This window comes from Barbatula barbatula (assembly GCF_947034865.1).
Source record: "Barbatula barbatula genome assembly, chromosome: 17".
Lineage (NCBI taxonomy): Eukaryota > Metazoa > Chordata > Actinopteri > Cypriniformes > Nemacheilidae > Barbatula > Barbatula barbatula.
Genome location: NC_136780.1, coordinates 5,711,143 through 5,729,046, shown reverse-complemented (window position 1 = coordinate 5,729,046; position 17,904 = coordinate 5,711,143). Strand labels below are relative to the sequence as shown.

General features: G+C 46.6%; 1 protein-coding gene across 1 annotated transcript in view; it reads right to left on the bottom strand.

Moving 5' to 3' along the window:
- The window catches only part of camta1a (calmodulin binding transcription activator 1a), a gene marked incomplete at its 3' end in the record, with an annotated part of 300,879 nt that overhangs the window by 52,985 nt on the left and 229,990 nt on the right, over positions 1–17,904 (bottom strand). Inside the window, exon 5 of the mRNA XM_079479109.1 lies at positions 9,359–9,430. Within this exon, the coding sequence (XP_079335235.1) occupies positions 9,359–9,430 (72 nt within the window). The remainder of the gene's footprint in view (positions 1–9,358; positions 9,431–17,904) is intronic.

The window sequence follows — 17,904 nt, the reverse complement described above, 5'->3', positions numbered from 1 at the left end:
CCTGTATGCAAGATTTGATGAAGAGGGAGAGTTGAGGAATTACATTCGATTAGCACTAAACAAGAGAACGGGACGTAGGACGATTAAATCAATCAAGTGAGGGACTAGCAAAGACACAGAAAGTGTGCGACCAGAAAGATAATATGCCCAATCTGGATCTCTCCATTTGCTCTTTCCTCTATTCAATGACTGAGAACTTCTTTTAGAATCGGCCAGTGAAGTGCAAAAGCATGCTGGGTACCGGTGATAATACGTCTCCTCAGCACATCTTCGCCCGTATGCTGAGCAAAAAGAGAAGAGCCGTGCAATACCGCCGAGACGTGCCTAGAAGAATGAGGCGCTATCTGAGGGAAAAGCGTTTTAAACGAGAGCAAGAGGGAATGAGTGCAGATTCCTCCTAGGCTTTTTTTCTCATATCCTCCTCTACTTCCCCGTCTTATTACTGAGACTTTCTCAATAAAGAAGATCTAGACTGGATAAAAAGGCAGTCACACTCGGAGTTACGTTCTCTCAACCTCATCTCTTCTTCTCTGCTCTCCGTATGCGTCCCTTTCACTCTCCCTCTCTCTCCGATCACGTTCTGAAATGTAACTTTGCATCATTGCTTGAGTCTTGCCGTGCTGAGGTTGTTTTTTTGGCAGGGTTATGTACATGTAGCCTTTGTAAAACTGCTCTCTGGGATACAGCGAATCTGAGACGTATGCCACATGTGTCTGGTAATAAGGCATTCTGGAACAACCTGATTCGTTTCAGAGAAACACAATGAGCTCAGAGGATACAGAGAGGACAGGGGAAACACTATGAATAATATTTCTGTAAAAACAGAAAAACTGGCTAGAAATCCTGGATTCTGTATTTTAATAAATTACTTCAAATTACGCACATTTTGTGGTGTGCTATTACTGCTCTAAACAACGGTTCTTGGGATTTTTATGCAGTGGATGAAAAACCCTCACGTTTATAAATCACAATAAATCAGGACTACAAAGTGCAATACAGTAGTGGCCAAAAGTGATGGTTTTAGATATTTGACGGACAAATATTTAAATAAAGATGCATTATTTTTTTAATCATGCCGCATTGGTGTGTAGGTATTGTTCCCTTTCTGTCGGTCTCTCGACGTTGTGTCGAAGCCGACAGATGGGGTTCGCCCTTGAGAACCAGTCATCTCTGACTATTTTGAAAAGGCCAATGAAATTTGGCGAATGAAATTTGCATGCCGGGCCCCGCCCCCGGAAATCCGGGTATATAAGGGGAGCCGGCGTGCTCATTCATTTACCTTTTGTTCTTCGGAGCCTATGCATCGAATGACTACGACAGCTGATTTCCTGACGTGGTGCAGCGGATTGTCCCTTCCGAGCGATCATCCCCCCGGCGTTTCAGCAGTTCCAGAGGTGTTTCTGAAAGAGATATATTCTAAAAGAGCAAATTTCTCAGCGTGGCATGTCCCGCTGCTCTCGTGGTTGCGGTTCCCTCATTGAGGAGGGGGACGGACACGATGCTTGCGTCAGGTGTTGGGGGTCCAACACGCTGAGGCAGCATTCGTGGAGTCATCCTGCCCGCACTGCGGGCAGATGGCGATACAGAAGTTGCGGTCACGGGTGGCTGCGCTCTTTTCAGAGCCAGCCACCACCTCGTCTGCTTCCCGCTCTGCGACCGCGGTGGCCACAGCCCCGCCGTCAGCAGCGGCGAGCAGCTTGGGTGGCATGGGGATTTCCGTGAGCGTAAACCCGTCAGCCGATGGCTCGCGGACCGTTCACGCCCCGACTCGCTCGTCTGGCCGTTCCCAGGAAGGCGGTTCCACACCGTCTTACTCCTTCGTCACGCAATCGGACTCGATGCGTGACGACGATGAGATGTCCCTCGCAGTATCGGAGGGCGACCTCCTGGCATCCGACCTGACGATTCCTTCGAGCCGTCTCCGCCCGGAGATAGAGTTCAGGAAAAGGCAGACGTCGAGATGTCAGCCATGCTCTATCGGGCCGCCGCGAGCATCGGGCTGCAGTGCACCGCACCGCCCACGCCCCAACGCTCGCGGCTGGATAATTGGTACATCGGGTCCGAGCGCGGCTCCAAGCCGCGCACGCCCCCTGTACCTTTTTTCCCCGAGGTGCATGAGGAGCTCAGCAAGACTTGGAACGCCCCCTTTTCGGCTCGTTCCCGTCATGCTGACTCTGTCGCCCTTTCTTCCCTCGATGGCGGGGCAGCTAGAGGCTACGTTGATGTCCCCCAGGCTGAACGTGCAGTCGCGGTGCACCTGTGCCCGCAGACGGCGGCCACCTGGAGGTCTCGACCTAGACTCCCGTCCAAGCCGTGTAGGGTTTCGGCATCGCTGGTGTCGAAATCCTATAACGCTGCTGGACAGGCTGCCTCAGCTCTTCATGCCATGGCCATCCTGCAGGTCCATCAGGCCAAGGCACTGAAAGAGCTCCACGAGGGTAAGACCGACCCAAAGATTATGCAGGAGCTCCGCGCTGCCACCGACCTTGCCCTCCGGGCAACGAAGGTGACAGCGCGAGCTTTGGGTCGAGCGATGTCCACACTAGTGGTCCACGAGAGACACCTCTGGCTAAACCTTGCGCAGATGCGTGAAGCCGAGAAAGTTCGCTTCCTCGATGCTCCCATCTCGCAAGGAGGGCTGTTTGGTGACACTGTCGAGGACTTCTCCCAGCAGTTCTCGGCAGTGCAGAAGCAGACGGAGGCCATTAAGCACATCCTGCCCCGCCGCGACCCGACCGCCTTTCGGCCGTCGAGGTCCCGTGGAACGTCTGCCTCCCAGCAGCCCCGGCCTTCCTCTTCGTCAGCTCCGGCTACGGTGCCCCCTCCTCAGGCGGCCCCCCGGAAGAGGACGGACAGGAAGCGACCACCGTCTCGTCAGCAGCCGCCGCGGAAGCAGAAGCGTTCCTGACGAGCCGGACCCGGCGAGATCGAGATCGGGCCCGACCCCAGCCATTCCATCGCTGACGGGTCGGAAATGGACGGTCCCTGCCCCGTCCCAACATCTGCTAGGCCCTTTTCAGGGCCTAGCGCCCACTTCCTCACAAAAAGAGCAGTCTCTCTCTCTGGGTCCCCCTTTCAGCCGCACTCACCCTCCGCAGGACGGTGTTCGGCAACTCGACGTTGCGTTGTGGCGACACGCAAGGCCGAGTATAAAATTGCGCAGCCCTCAGCACTCTCACCTCGACGGTGCGTTGAGCTGCGCCGCCAGGCAGGCAAATCAGCGGAGCCGGCCCCCCCACGAGGCGGGGCCGGCACCGCTAGCCCACGAACCGCCCTCCCCAGGGGCGATGAAGCAGATCGTACCTCTAGTGCCCCTGTCGCAGTCTTTGAGTGCTTGGTTGGCACTCACCAGACCGTCAAGGTGGCTGGAGAACACGATCCGTCTCGGCTACTCGATCCAGTTTGCCAGACCTCCGCCCAGGTTTCGGGGCATCCTCTTTACCTCGGTCAGAGGCAGAGATGCTCCCGTGCTGCGGGAGGAGGTGGCAACCCTTCTGGAGAAGGGAGCGATCGAGTCCGTCCCCTCGGCCGAGATGTCCAGCGGGTTCTACAGCCCGTACTTCATCGTCCCCAAGAAAGGTGGAGGGTTGCGCCCCATTCTAGATCTGCGTGCCCTGAACAGGCACCTCCAGAAGCTGCCGTTCAGGATGCTCACGCAGAGGCGCATCTTGACGTCCGTCAGGCGTCAAGATTGGTTCGTGGCTATCGACCTGAAGGACGCGTACTTTCATGTCTCGATTCTCCCTCGTCACCGGCCGTACCTACGGTTCGCTTTCGAGGGGCGAGCATATCAGCACAGGGTCCTCCCATTCGGTCTGTCCCTGTCCCCCACGTGCCTTTACGAAGGTCGTGGAAGCCGCCCTCACTCCCCTCAGGGAGAGAGGTGTGCGGGTACTCAACTATCTCGACGACTGGCTTATCTTAGCACACTCGCGAGAACTGTTGTGTACACACAGGGATCTGGTGCTTCGGCACCTAGACCGTTTGGGGTTACGGGTCAACCGAGAGAAGAGCCAACTCTCCCCTGCGCAGAGTTCCTTTTTTCTCGGTATGGAACTCAACTCTGTCTCCATGACGGCGCGGCTTACGACAGAGCGTGCACAGTCAGTGCTGAACTGCCTGAAACTCTTCAAGCAGCGACCAGCGGTCCCCCTGAAACTTTTTCAGAGGCTCCTGGGCCACATGTGGTCCTCGGCGGGGGTAATTCCCCTCGGGTTGATGCACATGAGACCGCTGCAGCACTGGCTACAGAGACGAGTTCCCTGGAGAGCGTGGCACACAGGCAGGAGGTTGATCGTCATTACACCTCTCTGCCGTCGTATCCTAACCCCGTGGTCATCAGTGACCTTTCTACGGACTGGCGTCCCCATGGGGCAGGTCCCGAGGCGCGTCGTGGTAACGACCGACGCCTCCTTACGGGGTTGGGGTGCGGTGTGCAAGGGGCACACAGTGTCGGGTCTCTGGACGGAGTCCCAGCTGTGTTGGCATATCAACCGCCTAGAGTTGTTGGCTGTTCTGTTGGCACTGAGGGGACTACGGTCCCTCGTGCAGGGCCAGCACGTACTGGTCCGATCAGACAGCACGACTGCCGTAGCGTATATCAACCATCAGGGGGGTATACGCTCACGACAGTTAACGCAACTTGCCCGACGCCTCCTCCTGTGGAGTCAACAGGTGACGAAGTCCCTGCGTGCCACTCACATACCGGGCGACCTGAACCAGACAGCCGATGCGCTCTCTCGTCAGTCGACGCCCCGTGGAGAGTGGCGACTCCACCCCCGTGCGGTCCAGCTTGTTTGGGTGCAGTTCGGGCGGGCACAGGTGGACCTGTTTGCCTCCCTGGACACCACCCATTGCCCGCTTTGGTACTCCCTGACCGAGGGCCCCCTCGGCACGGATGCCCTAGCGCACAGCTGGCCACGGGACAAGTGGAAGTACGCCTTCCCCCCAGTGAGCCTCATTGCACAGGTCCTGTGCAAGGTCAGGGAAGAGGAGCATCAAGTGGTACTAGTTGCGCCGTACTGGCCCAACCGGACTTGGTTCTCGGAGCTAATGCTCCTGACGACAACTCCCCCCTGGCCGATTCCCCTGACGAAGGACCTTCTTTCTCAGGGGAGGGGCATGTTGCGGCACCCGAGACCAGACCTCTGGAACCTCCACGTCTGGCTCCTGGATGGGACGAGGAGATCCTGAGTGGTCTACCCCCCGCGGTGGTGGAGACCATCACTCAGGCTAGGGCACCTGCCACGAGGCGGCTGTACGCCTTTAAGTGGCGCCTCTTCTCGTCTTGGTGTTCTTCTCGCAGAGAAGACCCACGGATTTGCTCGGTCAGGCACGTGCTGTCCTTCCTGCAGGAGAGGTTGGAGAGTAAACTCTCTCCGTCCACACTGAAAGTGTATGTAGCCGCTATCGCCGCTCATCACGAACCAGTTGCTGGAAAACCTTTAGGGCAGCATGACCTGATCATCAGGTTCCTCAGGGGCGCGAGGAGGCTTAACCCACCTCGATCGCGCTCCGTACCCTCTTGGGACCTCAATGTGGTCCTGGCGGGCCTCCAGAGGCCTCCCTTCGAGCCCCTCGGGGAGACCGATCTTTCTCATCTCTCGATGAAGACGGCTCTCCTGACGGCGCTCGCCTCCATCAAGAGGGTGGGGGATCTGCAAGCATTTTCCGTGTCCACAGAGTGCCTAAATTTCGGGCCCGGTGATTCTCACGTGATCCTGAGACCTCGGCCCGGCTACGTGCCCAAGGTTCCCACCACTCCCTTCCGGGACCAGGTGGTGACCTTGCAGGCGCTCCCCACCGGGGAGGAAGACCCAACCCCGTCCGTGTTGTGTCCAGTACGCGCCTTGCGCCTCTACGTGGACCGCACGCAGAGCTTCAGAGGCTCTGAGCAGCTCTTTGTTTGTTTTGGAGGTCAGCAGAAGGGGAAAGCTGTCTCCAAACAGAGACTGGCGCACTGGATCGTGGACGCCGTCATGGCGGCGTACCGATCTCAAGATTGCCCGTGCCCGCTGGCAGTGAGGGCGCACTCCACCAGGGGTGTTGCCTCCTCGTGGGCACTGGCTCGGGGCGCCTCTCTGGCAGACATATGCAGAGCTGCGGGTTGGGCTACGCCCCACACCTTCGCGAGGTTCTACAACCTCCGCGTGGATCCGGTGTCAGCTCGAGTCTTGCAGGATAACACCAGGTAAGACCGGCGGCCGGCAGGGCGTACGCCTGCGACAAGCGCCAGCCCCCCTCTTGGGGGGGGGTCAGTGCGCAATCATCTGCCTCCCTTCTTTCCCCTCGGGCGAAGAATAGGCATTCCATCCATCACTAAGCACTCAAGGCAGCGGGCTGGGCGGAGCAGCCTGCCACCTTTGGCGGGCACAAGTTGAGTTATCTTCGTGTGACTCTAACCGACCTCAGTGCTCCAGACGTGGTAACCCCCCAGCAGGGTGGTTCCGTCTGAGATTCCGTCATGAGCTGTTCCCTCGGAACTCGTGACCTTCCCCGGGTGAGCATCCACCCTGCGGATTCTCGCACATACCTCCCATGAGTTCTTCCCTGCCGGTAAGACCATGCTGTTTCTCCACTGTATTCCCCCCGAGGGTGGGAAGTGGTCTCCGTAGCGCACCTCCCACTTGAGGGAATAGCGCTTACCCAGTGGTCCTAAGGCCGGACGGCTCTCGCCATTGGGGCCGTCTGAGTTGACAGAGGACAGGGGCTACCCATCTTTCTTGGAAGCTCTGGGTCCCCCTGTCTAGCTACTGGAAGGTTACAATCTCGCGAGAGCGCTTCGTCTGACTCGCCTAGGCTGGCCAACGTCGCTTCGCTGGAGATTGTGACGCGACTATTGCCGTGGCGTTTTCCATAGGAACCCCATCTGTCGGCTTCGACACAACGTCGAGAGACCGACAGAAAGGGAACGTCTCGGTTACGTATGTAACCTCTGTTCCCTGATGGAGGGAACAAGACGTTGTGTCCTTCTTGCCACGACAATAGCCGTCCGCTGCAGCAGTCACGAGATGCTTTTAGGCTCCTCAGCACACAAGGTAAATGAATGAGCACGCCGGCTCCCCTTATATACCCGGATTTCCGGGGGCGGGGCCCGGCATGCAAATTTCATTCGCCAAATTTCATTGGCCTTTTCAAAATAGTCAGAGATGACTGGTTCTCAAGGGCGAACCCCATCTGTCGGCTTCGACACAACGTCTTGTTCCCTCCATCAGGGAACAGAGGTTACATACGTAACCGAGACGATTTCAAACCTGTATGACTTTCTTCTGCAGAACACAAAAGAAGATATTTTGAAGAATTAACTGGCCTCCATTTAGTTTCATTGGTTATGTGTCCATACAATAGAAGTGAATGGGGGCCAGTGCTATTCGGTTACCAACTTTCTCCAGATTATCTTCTTTTGTGTATTTTATATCACTTTAAGAAGAATTGAAAGAAGTTTGGCAAAACATTACACACCAAACATGTGCAAAGTACACTGAAAAAAATAACTTGTACAATTGATAAAATCCTTTTTGAAAGTAAATTTGCTGTTATAATTCAAGTATGACTTACCAACCGGAATAAAGTAATTTATACTTATTAAATACATTAAGATTTTGTTAAAATATCATTATTATTTAAATGTTACTTAAAGTAAACAAAAATATTACGCCGATCAAAATCATGTGTCTAACTCAAATTACACGGATCACAAACATTCATATTGAAATATATGACTTTTCTACAAAAAGATGGTCAAGTGAGAAGAGACTGGTGGTCTCTGTACTGGCATCGGCACAGATTCTGCATAATAACTAATATTGTGCCTCCCTCAGCCGAGGCACAAGCACCGCTCTTCTTAACAACGGTAACAACTAAAAAAGCTCAAACTTAAAAATAATGCCGAAGCTCTGCTAAATCTCAAAGATAAATCAACATAAAAGTCTTTCTTTTTACTGAAAAACACTTAAAATGACAATTAATCTTGAAAATTAATCTCCTAATGCAGTCAGACACAAAGCATGCTGGGAACTACAGATCAACCGCCAAAGTAGTTATAGCTACAAAACATTATTTTTATGAAGTCTCAACACAAAATAAATAAGTAAACTTAATTCGACCAATCTATATGGGCTGAAAATAATAAAATTGTGTTGGATTTACTTAATTTGTTCAACTAAAATTACTAAATTTAATTTAGATTTGAATTATTTTATAGTTTATAGTATATTTTTATCATTTCTTTTCATAAAATCTACTTAGGAATTTTTTTTCAGTGTATATAAAAACATTAACAGGAGAAGGACTACATCATATTACCACAATACAGGACATTAAATGTTAATGACAGTTTCCAATGTATACTTTAATTCTTGTGAGCTATTTGATTCTATATGCATTTATTTTGTTTATTAGAATAAAAAACGCTGTGGTTTGCCTTTATTCATTAAGAACTGTCCAATAAACAGATTCAAGTTTAAGAGTTTTGTCTCATATTTTGATAGTTTGATCTAACCTGAGGCAGTCATTGCCTAATGGTTAGAGAGTCTGACTTTTTCACTCGTGACCAGATGGTTGCCGGTTCGATTCTCAGGACCGGTGGGTAAGGCTTGAGGGCACCTTACCCCTACTTGCTCCCCGGGCGCTGCAGTGATAACTGCCCACTACTCTGGGTGTATGTGTGTTCAAAGACTTGCTGTGTTTGTGTTCACTACTCTCTGAATGGGTTAAATGCAGAGGTCACATTTCGGGTTTGGGTTACCATATCTGACAAATAGGTCACTTTTTCTTTCATCATGCGGACTTAAGATGGGTTCTTTCGACTTGGGCCAGTACACTATTACACAAACATCTAGAACACCCTGGCAACTGCATAGCAACATGCTAAAACCACTAAGATCCCACACAGTTTCTTTAGAAATGTCAACATCCAAGTATTACTTATCTTTCATAATTTTGTATTAATTCATGAATAAAATTATTCAACCTTTCGGCATAGGGCTGAAAACCTTCAGAGGTGAACATGACCAAATCCGAAACTCATATACGATATGTCTCCATGTGATCTTAAAGCATGAATAACTATAAAAGCATTCATCTGCATGCAAATCCCTCTCCCGCCTTGGATTTCTGTCTGAACTGGGCTGCAGTTTCGAGGTTAGCTTTGATCAGTCGGTGAGCTCAGGCTTCATTGGACTGACGGGTCTTTTTTTATGTCCCTGCCTGCCTCCATTACAGCTGAATCAGAATTGAAGGAATGCTGCTTCAAACGATCAAAGGGAAAACAAGGGAGGAAAACGAGACGACTTCCAAAAAATAACAACAGGTAACAGAGCCTTTTCCTAACAGGTGTCAAACACTCTGGCAGTCTTACCTGTAAGAGCCAGTAGCACCTGCGGTGGAAGGTGGGGATGATGGAGGAGTGGACGTAACAGCCGTACAGACACTGTAAAAAGAAAGAAACAGAAACATATGGTTAGTACAGAACACAAGAGGACCCATCACTGGTTCATTCCACCCAATAACCTCATCCCAAAGTCCCAGCACATGGCTATTTTTGAACATCGTAAGGACACAGAAGGGGGTTGAAGGAGGTTATGGAGGTCAGCCTTTCTCTCTCTCCTACTTTTCTTTTTGTTCTTGTATTTTCGTTGTCTCCTGGTGCCCTAGGTGAGACGACAAGCCTGAAAAAAGTGGTCCAGTTTTTATTGCGCGCACACACACAGCCCTAACATAACAAACTATCATATTAACATGTTCATATCAAATTGACACACTTTATAATCAATTAAAACTTTTTAAATATTTGGCCAAATGCACGATGAGGTCGGGGCTGAAAAAGTCGGGGGGAAAAACACCTGCGATGCTGCGCTATTGATAGGTTTCAGCTTTCTACCAAACACATTGTTTGTGAGCACTCAAGCCAAAGAGCTTGGCTCTTTCTGGAATAAATCAAATATCCATTTCTATGGTTACGGCTCCTCTACAATGCACACAGGGAATATTTATTTACCTGTGCAGAATTGAAAAACAAATCTGAAATTCTAAGGGAGGTTAAGGACAAACTTCCACATAGCCATGAGTAGACGTGTAATACGATTAGAACTGCGTCCAGTGTTGGTTGTTTGAGACTAACCCTTAGTTGAATTAAAGATGAAAATAACAGTTGAGTTCAATTGATGGTATTTTCACAGCACATTTCTTATTACAAAATAGCGTTTCAGCTTTATGCAGATCAGAGGCTTGGCAAGGAACACTGTGACATGGTAACAAAGTAAAAGAAACCTTGAAAAAAACAAGTCTTGGAGACAAAACCTTTCCTCAATGGGTGGGCAAAAATGTATCACATATTTTTCTTACTAAATAAATCATAATTGTATGCTTTACAAGTGAAATGTTCTTTATCTTGTTGGGTAACCAAAACATAAAAATGGATAAGTCTGACAAAAACAAAAACAGTTGCTGAGTCATAAACCAAATACTTAAAACTGCGGTGCTGTGAGTTTAACAGGATGTGAACCATATTTTAATCTCTAAAATAATCCGGTTCATCAGATTTATATAAAACGTTTCAACATCAATGGTTATACATTATAAAAGCATTACTGTTAAGGTGTTTGCTGTATGACTGACACATGTTGGCATTTGGAGAACTATGTTTTACTAAGACTTTTGCTCAGATTTTGCCCAGATATTCTGTCTGGACGTGTTGCAGAAAGTCTGTGCCAGTCTGCAGATTTGATCAGTGTGTTTCTATCTGAAACTTTCTGCCAGTAGATGATTTTGACTGTTCAGATTTTAAAAGTCTTGTAGTGTATTCCAGCCTTTACAGCGTAATGGTGCACATGAATAAAGAACCATTTGACTGTCCATACTGCAAAGTGAACCAGACGACACTCCCCTCAGCTATGCAAATGCTGGGTAAATTCCAAGCAGCATTTCTTAACCCTTGAAGGGACAGTTCACCCAAAAAATTGTATTCTGTGATAATTTACTCACCCTCAATTTGTTTCAAACCAATATAAATGTATTTTGTTCTGTTGAACACAAATAAAGATATTTTAAAGAATGTGCAAAACCAAAGAGTTCTTGGGCACTATACTCTAGTTGCACAAGATGGTGCCGGTGAGCTTTTGGGATGCCAGAGTCGGCAGTGTAAATTTGGTCATATAACACTGTTAGGGAAAAGGAGGATTTTTGGCCTGCAAATATGGGGTTTGTTTTTGGATTAAAAAGAAGAAAGTAATATATAAGAGAGATCCTCTTTTCATTGCTGAGCGCTTCTTAAAGCCAAAACAACTCGATAAAAACCAAAATGCGCACTCTGCACCGAAAAGCTCACCGGCACCATCTTGTGCAACTAGCCCATGGGCTACCACATGAAATGGTGCTCCAGAACTGTATGGTAACATTCTTTCTAATATTAATAGTTGTGTTCAGCAAAACAAGGAAATGTATATTGGTTTGAAACAACTTGAGAGTAAAGGATGACAGATTTATCTATTTGATGACTTTTTTGGGTTGAGGTTATAACTTCTGACAGGTCTTACCCTGTCTGCCACCCACATTATTTTAACAAAATTTCCCTGCTACAACCACCATTGCAAAACAGTCAGATTGGATGAATTAGATTTGTTTTTAAATATTTTGAAAATGTATTTATAAAAAAGCTAATATATGCACACCTGCTGCCATCCATTCTTCCACATGAGGTTGAAGCCTTTTTTCTCAGTCTGAAAGTATATGTATCTAGAAGACCGAGAGTTTGAATATCTGTTCCACATTATTGACAGGTGTGTGCGGTTCCTCGCTGTTTCTCCTACTGTGTGGACTGGAGAGTGAATAAATTAGCCCCAGGCAGCTTCTGTTTACCCAATTTATGAAAAACACAAAGTGTTCAGCAGACATAAACAAGACACCTGGGCTGTGTCAGACCGTAGCACCTGTCAGAGTTGATACAGGAATCAATGTAAAGCATCCAATGGCTACACACATGCTGTTTGCGTGCTATCAGGGCTTAGACATGCACACTCAAACAAGCACACCCTACACACAAACAGTCCCAGCATGGTCACCAGCATAAGGTATATTTTGCATGCTGGTCCCAGCATGGAATGCTGATTCCCAGTATAGGATCCGTGCTGATTTATTGGAGGACTGGTTCAGCATATGTTGTTCAACAGCTTTAGAAGTTTTGATAGAGAAGAGCATGAGTACTGTCTGCCATCTAAACCAGTGCAAACTAGCATCTTTGGAATTTATGCTGTTTTAAAGTAGATGTTGGTATGTATTACAGGTCTAGCGTCTAGAATCAACCGAAAACATTGATGATATAATACACACAACAAAGCAAATGAGAAAATCGAAAACCTCTAATGCAGACAAGCCTATCAGTAATTCAGGACAAATATCATTCAGCTCGGTGCTGATTCCTTCTCAGGGCTGTGTGGCAATGTGACAAACTGACACTGACAGAAGCCATTATTTGCTGTCTGTGGGCTGTGACAAATGACAGCACATCAAATGGCAAGCAATTAAAGCATAATTATATTCCCAACATAACACAGGACTTCTCTCCATTTCTCAATCTGACTTACTCTGTCTCATCAGTTGAAGCAACGGCACGACTACAAATTACAAACCGTTCTCAATGTACATCTAGAGCAGACTAGTTTAGACCATTTTATGTGATGACACTGATCAAGAGAACAGCTAGCATGGCTCACCTACCACCCATGATGAACTGAACTGGGTCTGTATGCTCTGATGAAGGTCAACAAAGGTCAAAAATGAGTAGTGAAGGTGTTGTACAGAGGTCTCGAACACTTGGTTGGATAGTTGAATTGCGAATGTATTTAGCAGCGGCGTAGCGTAGGACCATCCATCAAAGCAGACACGCCATGGAGGCCGACCTGCTGAAGATGTGAGACTTCTTCATTAGGCCATAATGATGTGTGAAGGCACTCTTAATCAGACCATGGCATCTTAAGTATGTTGCCAATTTGCTTTTTTATGATGTGACGATATGTGTGATCGTGATATATACGAGGACGCTTAAAATGGACCGTAGTCAGGGTAGACACTATATAACTTAACAGGGATGAAATGAGGCTGTGGGGGAATGATGTATAGTGTGCGGTTCATATTGAACGTATGTAAACATCTGCATGTCAAACTACCTGCAGTAACTTAGGGTTCTCCGATCGGGATGAAAAAACAACAGAATAAAACCTACAGGTACAAACTGCAAACTTTCGTGAGTGGGAATGAATGCACTGATAGTTCCATGTGTCCGCATTTCTGATGATTGAAACACTAGTAACCATAGCAACGTTCTGGCATCTCGCAGCTGTAAGAATATTAACCGTTTGGTATCTGTTATTTTTTTTAGCAATGTTAGCTTTGTCCACGGCAAGCCCGCAAAACCCCAAAAATCTCTTATATCCACAATTGACAAGCTTTATATTCTAAGCCCAAACAACAAACATTAAAGTGGTTAAAATAAATGAACATGGCAACACTGCAACAGAGCGCTCTCCCACAAAAGTACACAGGTACTTGTGGTGTGTTTTGTACTGTATCCGAAATGTTAATTTATTTTTAACCACTTTTATGTTTGTTTTGTTGTTAGGTGTAAAATGGTCAGTTGCGAATATAAGAGATTTTGGGGGTTTATAAAATAAAAAAAATATTTTTATTTTTAAATATTTTTTTGGGCTTGTCCTTTGGGTTTGCTGTTTTTTCCATGAAGATCTGGCAACACTGTCACTTTAGCGAAAGGCTTTAACTTTAACCCCTTGTCAATTCTGCGAAAGTTTTCTTGCACTTGAACTCACATCAGCTGTGGCCTATTGGTTAGAGCGTTGGGCTTGTGATCAGAAGGTTGCCAGTTCTAATCTCAGTCCCAGCAGGTCATGACTGAAGGGCCCTTGAGCAAGGCACCTTACCCCTGAATGCTCTGCAGTAATGTGCCACTGTAAAAAACTACTTGTAAGTCGCTTTGGATAAAAGCGTCTGCCAAATGAATAAATGTAAATGTAAACATACAGACGAAAACACATTTCTGATGGGCGTTTAGATACGTTATGAACACATAGTTTTTGAGTCTGGTTTCGTGCACACTGTGTATAGCTTTGGAAATTGCTCTTGTCACTATCTGCATTTTTCAGAGGTTAATTTGAAAGTAGAATGCAGACAGTTATCACTCTGGTAAATCTGCTGTGTGTACGTGTATCAGTTTACTTCAGACTGCAACAAAAACGAATGACAGGCAACCGACAGCTGAGTGAGGGACTGAGCTGAACGGTCCAGACCTCATACGCCACTCGGCCTGCACAGCCCAGCACTGCAGTTGAATAAACCTACACGTTTTGTGTCATTTGATCAGCTCTTTTGATCGGCCATTATAGAGATCGTGAGCACCCTTAGCCATAACACTTTCCCACCACCATGTAGCATGTTTTATTTCACCTGTTGACCAGGTAAACTGCTTCATCTATTTGTTTGCCATTGATTTTCTATCAGAGGATCTTTGCAGAACAATGTTGTGGAACACACACATAATGCCATACGATTTTCCAACCCAACACTTTTAAACATTTTAACCCCCAAAAAACAATGACACTCAAAATCATATAATATATTATTAATACATAAATATTATCAACATCATCGCCACACGAAATAAAACTAAAAAAGACGGATAGTCCCAATACAAAGGTTAAACAGTAAAGTAATAGTTGGCATGATTTATTTATGCTGTGGTGCAGAATTTTGTGGCTGCTAATTTTGTACACAACAATGCAAAAAAAATGAAACAAAGATTTTATACGCCTCAGAGCTTTGTTTTTTAAACATAGCTGTGTCGAGTTAATGTAAGATCAACCCTGACCTAGCCCACAAGCTTTTGTTGGTCAAGGGAAACCACACACCAGAGAGTGCTTGCCTAGCTTCATCCAGCTGCTATGCTGAATTCTTTGCTTTGCTAACCTTGATGGAGTTTTGTCTTAGGACTTGCTACACAAGGAATAATTTATCAGACAACGAATCCAGTTGGGAATACTCAATCATACAATTTGAGAGCGCTTTGGAGACAACTTGACGAATTGCCTCGTCGAGTGATATAGTGAGCCGAGACCTTGTAGATAATCAAGACAAATCTATTACCAATCACTTGAACATGTACATTTGTCATACCGCACTCTTCCTCCAGCAATACCGAGCAGATCTGGGTAACTACGTGCGTATTTAATATGCATACTAACTCCTGGCTTGTGTCCTGGTTATTAAGCTGTCAGCTCTGTCCGGCTCCTCTGCGGTGTCGCTGTTTCATTAAGAAGATCAGAAGTTCCTGTGTTATCAATCAGGCATCAATAAGTAGACCTGCCTAAGGGCTGTTTCAGCCTAAGGCGCTGGTTCTTAATACTGGTCTTGGGGAGCCACGGCGCCGCACGTTTTGCTGGATTTCCGTATTTCACACAACTAATTCAAGTCATAAGCTCTTTAGCACAGAGAGAGACAAAATCTGCGGTGCTGTGGGTCCACAGGAGACAGGATTAAGAACCACTGGCCTGAGGCAAAGACATAAGATGGCTGAAGCCATCCCCTCTCTGAATGAAAGAATCTCTCTATATCTACCTTGCTCAACCCATACTGATATATTAAGTATGCTGATGCAATTCGCACTAGATAGGGAATGAAATTAAGACCGGAGGCACAGACTGCCATGTATACAATCATAATCCCTCCCAAAGTTTTGCAACACACAGAAAGATATCCATAGTATATAAGGCCCTGTCACTTATAAAGCCCTTGTGGTCCTTTCAAAGTCACATTTTGGTGATGTAGTGGCACATAGACTGTTGGGTAGTGCACTGTGGAATTCACGCCATACTGTAGAAGTATGCATCAAGGGTGCTTTACAGCTGCATAGGGTGAAATAATATGAAATAACAAAAGGGACCTCCAGTAACCTAGCGGATCGCTCTGGGTTGAAGTGCACCACATAAAACTGCCTAAACTTAAACAAAAAACCTATGGTAAAAATATGTTGAATATTGTAAATAGAATCGGTTTACACACACAGAGACCCAAGACGAGAATTAATTACTCTTACTGGACAGGTAAACACAGCCATGCATCAATATCAAACAGGACCGAGAAAATATTGTACCACTAAGCCCTTTCAATATCACTAAACACGCTAAAAAGGAGAGAGAGAGAGAGAGAGAGAGAGAGAGAGAGAGACGAAAGATAAGGAGGAGGAATAGTGAACGTTCTACCCAAACTCGTGCCCGTGACAGTACAACAAATGTGTGTGTGCGTGTGCACGTCTCTACGGCTGAAGACACAGTGTCTGTTGATGTTAATGCCAGGCTTCTGGGCTCAGGGCCAAAGGCATTAAGTGGAATCGAATTCCACAAAACTAGCTTTAATCAGCAGGTTTTTAAGGTTAGAATTACCCTCTCCTCCAGCTCGCCTGCCAAGGTTAAAGCCCTGCTAAAGCAGGCTGAGGTAATAGGATGATGGTGTGGCAAAGGCCTCATGCTCTTCTGCACCTCTACACGCTAAAACCCTATAACGGTTTACACGTGACGGTCATACGTGGAATATTGAACATCTATTGCTGGACTTGTCAAGGACAACAGTGACAGACAGAGGTGTACTGTGTGTGGGGGTGGTGTGGTTTAGTGGTTAAAGTCAATATGAATAGCTTTGCGTTATATAACACATGAAAAAATAGTTTTGACTATCAAAAGAATAACAGACTATAAACTATTAAAGGGCTATTTTTCTTACTTTGAAGAACCTTGGAAACCAAACAAGATGAAAATAAACAAGATGATAATATTGGTACCAGAAAACCCAACGTCCCCATTGACTTCTATTGTATGGACCCAAAACCAATGCAAGTCAATGGGGACCAACAGTTTTCCGTTACCAACATTTTTCAAAATATCACACATGTTTAAAATGACAAGAGGGTGAGTAAATGATGACAGAATTTTCATTTTAGATGACCTATTCCTTTAATGTGCAAAGAAAAATAATGTGCCTGGATCTAATGCCAAGCTAAAGCTCTTTCAAAGAAAATACCACAACAGTATCCCACACTGATCTAAACTTCCACCTTAGGACACCTGGACAAACATTACGTAACCAAATTTAAGGGGTTGCTAAGGGGAACTGCATCTAAAAAAGGAATACAGTTCCAAGGGCATGAGCCAAATGATTACTTACCTACTAAGAAGTGTGCTATCCTTTTACATTATCATTTTAGAAACCTTACATTTACAGGTATTACATCATTAGTAGAAAGACAGTTATAGTAGATATGATGCCCAAGAAACAAACTGTCTTAAACTGCACTTTACACATCCAGAACCCAATCAGCCCTTAGGGCTGAGCAGACTCGGTGCTCACAGAACCATCATTACTACGAGAGTCTCCGTGTCAGAATGTAGGGGTACCGTAATAAACCATTATGTCCATGTATGTGACAAAATGACTTGGGCCCGAGGCTCGTCCGGGGCCTGGGATTATTTTAGTGGGCAGAAACATGACATTAACATGCCAGACACCTAATTGAGGAGGAACCGAGCGAGGCAACACTTTCCTCCTCTGTGTCTCTCTCTATCAGGGTGAAACTAAAATAAATGGCATATTTCTTTCTGTCAGAGAGGGCTGGTGATGTATGAGCTCCTAACACAAAGCACGCGGGCCACTGGGACTCTGCAGAACTGTGTTATTTGCGCCCGTGAAAAATGGATAATACACCAAAATGAGAAAAGGCTTGAGTTTAAACTAGAGATTAAATGCCGGAAGGGAGGGATTGTTGGTCTTTAATATAACAATTACAGAAAGTTTCATGAAAGCTTTGAAGGGAGTTTATCTCCTAAATATGAAAAGAAAGGGCTTTGG